At 54.2% G+C, this 10410-nt stretch overlaps 1 protein-coding gene across 1 annotated transcript in view; it reads right to left on the reverse strand.

The window, feature by feature from the left end:
- Positions 1–2697, reverse strand: part of TMEM63C (transmembrane protein 63C) — a gene marked incomplete at its 3' end in the record, with an annotated part of 11621 nt that extends 8924 nt beyond the window's left edge. Inside the window, exons 1-3 of the mRNA XM_010290106.1 lie at positions 2500–2697; positions 2049–2128; positions 850–937 (exon numbers count right to left, since the gene is read on the reverse strand). Coding sequence (XP_010288408.1) covers positions 850–937; positions 2049–2128; positions 2500–2697 — 366 coding nt within the window. The remainder of the gene's footprint in view (positions 1–849; positions 938–2048; positions 2129–2499) is intronic.
- Positions 2698–10410: the final 7713 nt, after the last annotated feature.

The raw sequence follows: 10410 nt of genomic DNA on the forward strand, positions 1-10410 counted from the left end.
CGTCTCCCCCGCTTAGTGTATTTTACATCTAACCCGGCAGAGTTTAGATTTTCCTCATTTGGGAACAGCTTGACTTTTAAAAGGATGTCTTCCTATTTCTAATAATCTCCCTTAATCTGCTCTTTACCCGTGCTGGCTTTCCCTGTGGTTTTCTCACTTATTTTTTGATGAGCAATATACATTTGCCCAGAGCATCTGGTACTGAGCCTTTAAAGAGGCCTCCTGCCACCTGCAAAGATTTTGCTGCTTTACCTTTCCTGCCTTGTTTTTTTTTAATGTCACGTCATTTTTTCCTAGTCACACCAGTGACTGATTTTTGAACTTTTGCTGCCAAAAAAGAGGAAGAAACAGACAAGCAAAATGTGTCCGTCTGTGCTTGTTTCCAGCAAAGCCTGGTTTGTGCCTGGTGTGGTAGAGAGAATCAAAAGATGACTTTAAAGCCCCTGCAGCCCGCCATGCTGGCAGTGGTGGAGGAGTGATCCAGGGGACTCTGTCCTGCCAGGACCAGAAAGGTCCCTGTGGGCACGCGTCAAGGCTCTGGCCACACATCTGACAAGGTCCCCGCAGCTGGCAGGGACGGCCATGCAGCCGGGAGACGCTCACCCTGGCAGGAGCATCCTCTCCAAGCTGCCATTCATGGTAGATGCCTCAAAACAAGCCAAATAAAAGAAACCCTCCAGCTTTCCCAGGAATACCCCACTGCTAAGGGGTGTTAAGCAGGAAACCCTGCGCTGGAGGGTTTAATGTCTCGCGTTTAATTTCTGACCTGGGTTTCTGGTGAAGAGGAGGGTGGGCTGGGCCAGGATGAGCCCAGCTTGGACTCTTGCTGCCATGGCCACTGGCACTCACCATGTCCTTGTTGTCAGCGTCCAGGGGGCTGCTCTCCGACGGGGACTTCTCCTTCTCACTCTGCTCTCCGTAGAAAAGCGACGTCAAACTTTGCCATGAGGAGAGAGGCAGGAGAGAGGCAGCAGACAGGAGCGGATGAGCACCCTCGGAGAAGCTTCTCCTAGGAGGGCAGCCTGGGAAACGCCTCCCTCCTCCCCGCACCCTGCACTGGGGCTGGTCCAGCGACTACCGCTGGGCTCGGGGCAGGGGCTGCATCTTGCTGCCTTTGCACTGACAAGTCCCCGCAGCTTCTCTGCGGTACTGGCCCACGGTGGGGTGGCTCATGGGGAATTGGCCTTAGCTCCAGGAAAAAAAAAATTTTCTATTCCGCTGGTTTCAGCCATCTCAAATGGTATTACAGTAAAAGGGAACGTAATCAGAGCTTGTATTTTAAGTCTTGATTGCCCCTTTGACCTCCCTGGTGAAGGGAAACATCGTCTGTCCATTGCCAGACTCAGCTCCAGAGCCCAAGGCCAAGAGGAGCTGGAGAGGAGAGAAGGCAGGAGAGGGCCTTTTACAGAGTTTGCTCCTGTGGGCTGCCCAGCCTTGCAGAGACCCCTCCTGTGTGCCCTCGCCTGAGCAAAGTAAGGTGCTTTGCTGCCTGGGGCGAGCCGTGCTCTGGCAGGCAGGCAGCTGCGGGCAGTACAGCCTGCCTGGAAATCTGGTCTGGGCTCTACTTGCACCAGGATACTGATACTTCTTCATGGGATTCTGCACCTAGCCCGAAGGACGGGCCAGGCAAGCTGCCTTGGTGACATGAGGAACAGTGTTACTGCTGCGTGTTTCCCTCTGCCTCCTCTGCCGGCCAGCTCTGCTCATCTCGAGAGAGCGGTGGTGGAGAGGCAGCAGCTCCGTCCCCACTCGAAAGCAGCCCTTGGGCCTCTGTCCCTCCCGGGACAGTGGCTCCCTGGCACCAAGAGAACCCTCACCAGATGGTGCCTGCAAGAGGGAATCAAAGCTGGCCTGGGCTTTCCCTCTCCCTGCAGCAGACGGTGCCTGTACCTCCATGGGCAAGGGCAGCCAGGCCATTCCCGGTGGGAAAGAGGGGACAGGAACACCTGCTGAGCTTCTCCATGGGCTACCCCACAGTGCCAGACCTCCTGCCAGCCCTCTTGGAGAGGCTGGAGCCATCACCCACAGTGGCCTTGCACCTTCCTCACCTATCATTGTCCATCAGCAGTGCCAGGCGCCCATAGTCCCAAGCTGCTTTCCGAAGGCAGGAGAAGACCAGGAGGAGAAGCTGGAAGAAGAGGGAAAAGGAGAGGTAAAAGGTTTTGCCACTGGGTCTTGCCCCATGTGTTTTCTCACCCATGAGCCCAAGCTCATGCAAAACTCTTGCCTCAAGCCAAACTGCTCCTGCTCTGTGATCTCACCACTGCTGCCCAAGTGCCACCTGCTGCCCACCATGATGTGGGCAAAGCTCTTGGTCCCCTGCACTCACCCTTCTTCCTCCACTCGGCCAGGTGCACCGGCACACAGGCTGCACTTGCGTGTGGTTGTCAGTGCACTCGCAACACACACACCCCCCCCCGCCGTGCACACAGCCAGTCTCTGATACCAGAGCCAGGAGCTGTGGTGCCCATGGACGTGGCACCCTCCTGGTCTGCTCACCAGCCAGAGGATGAAGTTGATGGCGAGCACAGTGGGCACGCCGCCGAACGGCAGCCCTTCCAGGACGGTGCTGTGGGAGCGGGCACTGAAGCATTGCTCCTCTGTGCTGTTCACCAGGGCATCCAGGAAGCTGAGCACATCCAGCGAGGTGGGGCCAGCACCATCAGGTGCTGGCTCCACTGAGTACGTGCTCTCCATCAGTGCCGTTGTGGAGCCTCACCCTGCAACACAGGCACAGGGGTATGGATGGAGAAGCCTTTGTTTGAAAAGTGACCATGGCTCTTCCAGGTCCTCCAGCAAGGTCTGAGGAGCTCACTAAGAGCAGGGAAGGGAGAGGACTGGCTGGTGACTTCCCCAGTCCCAGTTTCTCCCAGGGAGGGGTTGTGGGACCCAGGGCAGGGCGTGTTGCTAAGGAAATCTCACAGCTACGTCATACCCTCTCCCCACACCACTAAACCCCATGGTATTTGGTTGTCTCCATCATACCTGAGACAGGTCTCTCACCACCTCTGCCCCTCAGTCCTGGAAGCTGAGTTGAGTCATGGCCACCCTGGTGCGGTCAGCAGGCAGGAACAAGGAGCTAAAGCATTTGCTTGAGTTTCTGAGAATAAGAGCAATGATGATGTTAACAACTGGGCTGCTGGGTCTGCGCTTCCTTTGCTCCTCACAGCCAGGTATACACTGCATGTGGAACATCCCTAAGCCTTCCCTTCTCCTCCAGCATCACGATCTGTGTGACTCAGGATTTGTGGGACCTCCCTTCCATCATTCCACCTGAGCAGAATTGCTCCTTCCAAGATATCTTGATGTCTTCAGAAGAATCAGCTTCTCAAAACCCTAAATGCCAGGCTTCCCCCCACTTCCCCAGGAGCTGATACCACAGGCTACAGTCCTTACTGGTAGGAAACACTTAAAGGCCATTAATGGCCAAGACTGTGGCTTGTCTCCAAAATCTTTCCTGCCACCATGCTTTAGGTAGGAGAGGATCCTCTCCAAACCTGCAGTGCCTGGGACCCCTGAGGACAAGCACCCCACAGCAGCCAGCATGGCTGTTACTCGTGGGGATGCCACAGACCCACGTGCCACAACGGTGTTGAATGGCCGCTGCACTCACCAGAAGGACAGGAGTGGGAACCAGCACAGCAAACACTAACAAGCGTGGCATGGGGACAACAGGGACAGAGTCTCTTCCCCTCATGTGCCTGCTATGTCTCCATGCCTTGGAGCTGGTGCCTGGAGAGCTGTGTGGCCTTCAGAGGAGGACAGCTATGACTGTGGTGAGACCAACCACATCGCCAGGGTGAGAGGCACCCTGGGACAGTGGGGGGAGTCTTCAGGGTGCTCTCACGATGGTCCATTAATGGGGGGGGGAGCATCAAAATGGCAACCAAGTTGGGTCCCTAATGTCTCTTCCAAAAAGTCCACGAGTTAGGATGTCTAGTACATTTAGGTAAATAAACCCAGAGGGCTGAAGACCCTGCTTAGGGGAAGACTGAGGTTACCGGTGTGCGAGGGAACAGCTAGACAAAGAAGCATTGTCTTTGGAGGCCCTGAGCAACCAAATGTATTTTTGAAGTTGGCCTGGTCCTGAGCAAGGGCTTTTATCAGATGACCTCCTATCAGATGACCTCCAAGATTCCGTCTGCATCCTTGTTCTCAGGGACCTGTGCTCCTGACAAGAACATCTTCTGGCCTGCCTGAACTTTATAAGGAGTTACAGGAGTGCCTTGCTCTGCAGACATGCTGAGCACAGTATATTGTGACCAGTATATTGTGGCCAGCGCAAAGGCCACATGAAACCTCACCATGCTTATGAGGTTAAGCTGTGAGCTTTGTATTCAGCCCGCTGAGCAGTCATTCCTCTCCTTCCTTTTTATCTATATTCCAGCCACAGCTAGGACCCTGCTGCAGCCCCTGCAGTCACCCAGCGATAGCTGATCCCTGCTGCAGCATGCTCACAGCCCACATGGGCAAGACGGAGGAAGAAGAGCAGGAGCCACAGTCCAATTAAGCAATGGAGAAGGATGCAAAGACAGCCAGCACCTCCAGGGACCTGGAGATGCAAAGTGTTTATGGTGGATTTTCCCATCAAGACCAAACAAGATCAACTCTTCTTCAACACCAAAGGAAACCTGATTGAGAGGTCCTTGGGGGGCACAGAGAGAGCAAACACAAAATGCCTTGGCTTAGAAAGCAGATCTTCCTGAGCTCTACACGGATTTGCTTTTGTTGGGAAACATTTACTTCTGCTGTGTCAGTGTGACAGATGGGAGACTACAGTAGCATGTGGTTTTATGTGCACTGCTGTAGCCTCAGCCTCCCTCTCTTAGACCATGCAGCTTCCTGTTTGAGATGAGTCCTGTCCTAAAGCTCCTGAGGAACCCAGACATGCTGTCCCCACAGCTGAGCAGAGCAGGTAGGACAGGGGTGCTGGAGCAGGAGCTGACACAGATTACATGCCTGAGACACTGACCCTCTTTGATTCCCTTGTCCAGGGAAAGGAAAGACTGAGCAAGAGGGAGGTTTTAAAACACAGAGTTGACCAAAAAAAAAGGCTCTGACAGCCTGACAAATGCAGTCAGGTAGACACCAGGGATTCTCAAGGGATCCTCAGCCCTTGGGTTGAAGAACTTAAGAACTGCTCTTGGTGCCTGCAGTTTCCCAATTAAACACAGAGAGATGGCACCTTGCTATTATCTTCATTTTTGAAGCATAAATTCCAGCCCAAAGGAAAATCTCTACTGGAAGCCAAAGAGTGGCTGGGATGCTTGGACCAAGGCTATGAGCTCAGTAGAGGCTGAGGCTCACCCCACTCCAGGGTTAGGCTGGTATGTGGCTACCTGTATAGATGCCTTGAAGGGATGTCAGAAGTCGCTGAACTGCAGGCATCAAGATCCCTAGGACACACAGACCCATGGCAGTCCCCCTTACCGTGCATATGGTGCAGTGTCACCTGGGACGGTCACCTTCAGTGTCTACTACAGATCTGCCTATGCTGCCTACAGCATCTTCAGTTCTCCTCAGAGGTCCCTAGTCATATACGCATTGATCTGAGCAGCCCATGGTGTCTGAAGACATCATAGCCCAAGCTGGGACAGCTGATCATTAGTGTGGCTCCCAAAAGAACTGTCAGGTCACCTGAGGTATGCTGACCCTGCTCCAAAGGACATCCCAGTAGACTTGGGGCTGAAGTACCACCCCTGCAGCCAGGTGTGAAGTGAGAGGTGGGCTGGAAAAGCCTCCCTGTAGTGCCCTCAGAGGGGCCTGCCTCCCAGATGGGGTTGGGCATCCTGAACTTTCGAGGCCCAGCATGTCTCCATCAGGATAACAACCCCTGATGAGGGAACTCCAACAAGGGGAGACCTGTGGAAAACGAGTGGGCCACTCTGGCAAGAGGCAGCTGTTTGCCCTGGCCCGCCTGCCTCCTCCTTGCCATCAGGTGGCTGTGGAACCACCTGGGCAACCAGGACCTCTGGCTGGGGTCAGCCCTTTCCTATGGAGATGCCTTCAGTCTGTTCTCCCCGTGTGCATGTCTCCCTCCCCTCCTCCTGTAAGCAGAAAAGACATCACCATCTGGCATTTTCAGCTGCTAAATAATTCATCGCCTTTTTGTTAACAAGGAGAGTGTGTATCTGACCACGGGAGCTGTTGGACTTTCAGCAAATAAACAAGGAGACTCTTAGCAACCTCTGGGTCCCTTCTCCACCACCACCACTGCACTACCCAGTGGTAAGGTCCTGTAGCTTGTTTCTAGGCACCGTCTTCATGCTCACAGGAGGAACATCCTGCCGGAGGATGGTGGGTGAGGGGGATTTTCACAGGGATCGGTATGGGTTGTCTTTCCATATGAACTCCGTAAAAACTATGAAGTCCTTGTTGCTGTCTCCTTCCCCCAGTAGCAGATATTTTGCTCCTGGTGGCCAAAAGCAATGGGTTCCTCCTGGAGGTGTGCTAGTATCTCCTGCTCCAAGCTCTCCTGCCCACAAGCCTCCCAAACGCAAGCCTGCACCCACCGAGCACGATCGGTTCCTGTCTCTCTACCCAGCATTGCTAGTTCAATGCCAGAGTCTTACTGCACAGAGAAATTTCAGGAGCAGAAGACACCTGAAGCCACCAGTCCAGCTCTGTCCCCTCTCTCTTAGGCACCTCCAACTCCACTGCCCAAAGGAGGTGTCACATCATGCTCAGGCCTGTAACACAGCTCTTGCAGCGTATCACAGCTCCTCTGAAGCCGATCTCAAGATCATTCTCCTGCCTCTTCCCTCATCCCTTCACTCCCAGATACCCATGGAAACCCACCTCCAAATACCCAAACCGGTACTTTTCTAGACCATTTGTTCCAGCTAATCTCACCTTTTATGGTGCTGCCTTAGAAAAGCTTATGCAAATTATATAGCTGCAGCGTTACCATTAAAATAACCATCGGGAACAACCAACTAAAAGTAAATCACGTAAATGTTCTAGGAACAGCACATGCAGCAGATAGAGCGAGAGAACATTTCTGCTCACGCGCACCAGGAACAGCTTGAACTCAGACCTGTAGGACATGTTCAACCTCCTTCCAACTGGAGGAGATACATTACTTGGCATACAGAGTAAGAGATCACACAGACACTGTAGGCCAGACTCAAAGTCACTGTTAGAACACCTAAGCTAAATTTTCACACCAGGCGTATGAGATAATTCAGCATTTTGCAATACTCTGGTGACAGCACTCTGTGATCGTATCTTAAAGGTCCAAACAAACCCCACAGCGTCTCCAGACCAGTTCCTGTTCCCAGCTATGCCACTGCCATTGTGCTTTTCCCCATCTTTAAGGGCCAGAGGAGGAAATATTGTTGTGAACAACAGAGCTGGGTGGGTACCTTCACCTCCAGAAGGTGTTGGGAGAGCTTCCTGTTAGCTGGGTATGAGGCAGTGCCTCCAGATGCCAACCACAGACAGGCGTCTCTCGGAGCAGCCACTGTCCTGAAGGAGCGACAGCAACGGGCAAGTCAAGAAGCGCAGCAGTGGACAGGGTTGCAGCTGGGAAAATGAAGCAATAACATAGAGGCAGAAATCACAATATACGGTCTACCCAATCTAGGTCTTACTTAAAGGAAAGATGCTAAAACAGGGTCAGAAAACATGTAGAGCAATAGAGAATGGCAATCCTCCTTTCTCCTCTTTGCCATGGCTGTGAATGAACAATGAACGTATGAGATTTGCCATTGGAAGTGACTTGCTGGATAATTTCTATGAAGCATTTCCAGTGTGTAAGGTTTGCCTTGAGTATTCAGAGCTTGTTTGTTTTGTTGATACACCAGCATATGCTTCTCCGCTCTGGTTGGGTGGGCACTAATCCAGAGAATCAGATTTCCAATTAAAAATAAGGCATGTCTTTTATGCAAATGCAATTTTTCAAAATTTATCTTTCCCTTGAAGCACCCTGCCAGCAAACTCATTTGCTAGGGGATTCATGGACAGCTAGAGTAGCAAAACACCAAAACAAAGTCTTGGGAGCGCTCAGATGACTAAGCTGGGCTTCTCGGCATGCCTGCGCTCACCCAGCCTCAGAGTCCCGCTCCGGCAGGGAGGGGCTTACTAATTTTGGCTGGAGGGTGGGCAGCCGGGGCACAGGGCTGCTGCTGAAGCTGTCCGTGGCCCTGCAAAGCCAGCAGAAAAGCCAGGGTGAGGAACCAGACCACGTCTCCCAGAAACCAAGCATCCCTGCTACCTGACTGCCTCTGCATCCTTTTCCTCCCCAAGGAGATGTGGCCAGGCTGCGGGAGGGGAATGCAAAGACCATCGTAACGGGAAGATCAGGTTTGTGCCTTGGTGTGCCCAGGACCGGGCAGGGAGGAGAACCTCCAGTGTTCCACCCTGAGGGACTGCAGTGACCGACCTTGGACTGCAGCGACCGGGAGGCCAGGAAACCCGAGGCATTGCCACTGACTCAGCACGGCTAACAAATGACCTCGGCTGTGAAAAGGCTCATCAACATCCTGCGCTGAGCTCAGCACACACCCTGGCAGAGGCAATCTCGGCACCAAAGGGCATAGTGACCTCTCCGTCCCTGTAGCTTGGTGCATGGAAGAACAGGCACACCACGGCCACCTCCATCCTGAGGGGAACAAGCACAGAGGGGATGGGACCACAGACATGGCCTTCCAAAACCCTGCGGAGGCCCAAGACATTCCTCCCCAGCTCTCCCTTTGCATTTCCCTCTTAGAGTCATGGTGTCCAGATCCAAAAACCTAAGGTCAGGCTGCTGGTGGCCTGTGGGGCAAGCGGGTGTGCGGCAGCAGCATCCCTGGGCAGGGGTCTTTGCACCACCTTCAGCATCTTCAGGGCAGGCACCTGCATAGGAAACCAACCCCGCTGTGACAGAGCCTACCTCCCCGGGGCTGTAACCCACAGACCCACAGAGAGCGGAGCCAGACCCCGCCAGGGAGCCGAGGTGCTGGATGCAGAGAGGTTGGCAGCACAAACACTGACACTGGCATGAATGCTGTGCCCACACCTTGCTAAAGCCATGGCACAGGCAACCCACCAGCAGAAAATCCCATCCCATCACCGGTAGGACAGCAGCTGCCTCACATGGGACATACACCAGCCCATCCCGTTAGCCTGCTGGAAACCAGACACATCTTCCAAACCAGGAGAACCACACCATGAGCAGCAACCTGGCTGGTGGGCTAGGGAGGCTGGGGTCAATAAGGTTTGGGGGCAAAGGACCACTACAGCAACTGATAACTCCTAACAGGTATAAAAACACCTGCTCAAAGACTAGTTTTGTCATTGCCCATGAAGATATGACTATCCAGAGAGGTCAGGAGGACCCGGCAGCCGGTGTCCCTTGTCCCCATATCACCTACAAATGACCACACGCGCCAGGGTGATCATGAGGATGGTGGGTATGAGTGTGGGAGAGAGTGGATCAATGAGAAAATGAATGTGAGCACATAGCTGAGTAAAATAAACCTGCTTAAAGATGGTGTAAATAAGCATCAGCTTCCCCACCCATATGCTCTGGCATTGCTCTCCACCGAGGGGCACGAATGCCAGCCAGGACAAGACGGTGGTGGGGAGTGGCTGGCTTGCGTGCCCACCCAAGCCCTGGGGATGAAAACCCCACGGTGAGCCCCTTCCCTTCAGTGGTGAGCCCGCCTTCGGCACCGCCGCTCGTGTGTCCCCCCAATGCTTCGTGTGTCCCCCCGCCCTCTGAGAGCTTCCTGCAGAACAGGACGGCACGATGGCACAGGGACCCACCGCAAGGGACCACATGAGCACCAGGACGTCCGTTCCTGGGACAGAAAATGGCCGTTCTCCTCTCCTCACCCATTACTCCCAACCTGCCCTGCCAACACAGACCGTCTAAACAACGTAACCCACCAGGAGGGCAAGACTGTGACCCTATTTTGGGGACTTAAGCAAGTTTTTCTGCTCTCAGGAGTGGCAAGCTGCCACCACCGTCGGGAAACCCTGTGCAGGGTCGTGCTGCCCCAGGGACTCACCTGAAACCAAGGCAGCATTTGAGAGCAAAACCCTCCCCCTGCCACGTCCCCCTGCGGAGGCTGCCGTGTCACCCCCAGCTCCCTGCCCTCCCCTTCCGACCCGGCACCGCCATGCAGACCCAGGGTGCCCATGTTTTGTCACTGGGACAGACTGAGCTCCATGTATGAGGTTTTTGAACGAGAAGGCGTCCCAGCCCCTGGCCTCCAGTGGGGCTCTCTGCAGGATGACATTTGTGGCCTTCCGCCGTGGCACGGCAGCCACCTGCACAAGCCCCTTCTCCCGGAGGGATGCTGTGGACCAAGCAGGGCAGCACCGACTCGCTGCAGCGCGGCTCGGCGCGGGAATAAAGCCAAACCTCAGGCAACGGAGAGCAAACGGCCGCGACGGTGACAGCTACAGCCGGGGAGGTTTGTC

The sequence above is a fragment of the Phaethon lepturus genome, unplaced genomic scaffold (assembly GCF_000687285.1).
Source record: "Phaethon lepturus isolate BGI_N335 unplaced genomic scaffold, ASM68728v1 scaffold31736, whole genome shotgun sequence".
In the NCBI taxonomy this organism is placed as follows: domain Eukaryota; kingdom Metazoa; phylum Chordata; class Aves; order Phaethontiformes; family Phaethontidae; genus Phaethon; species Phaethon lepturus.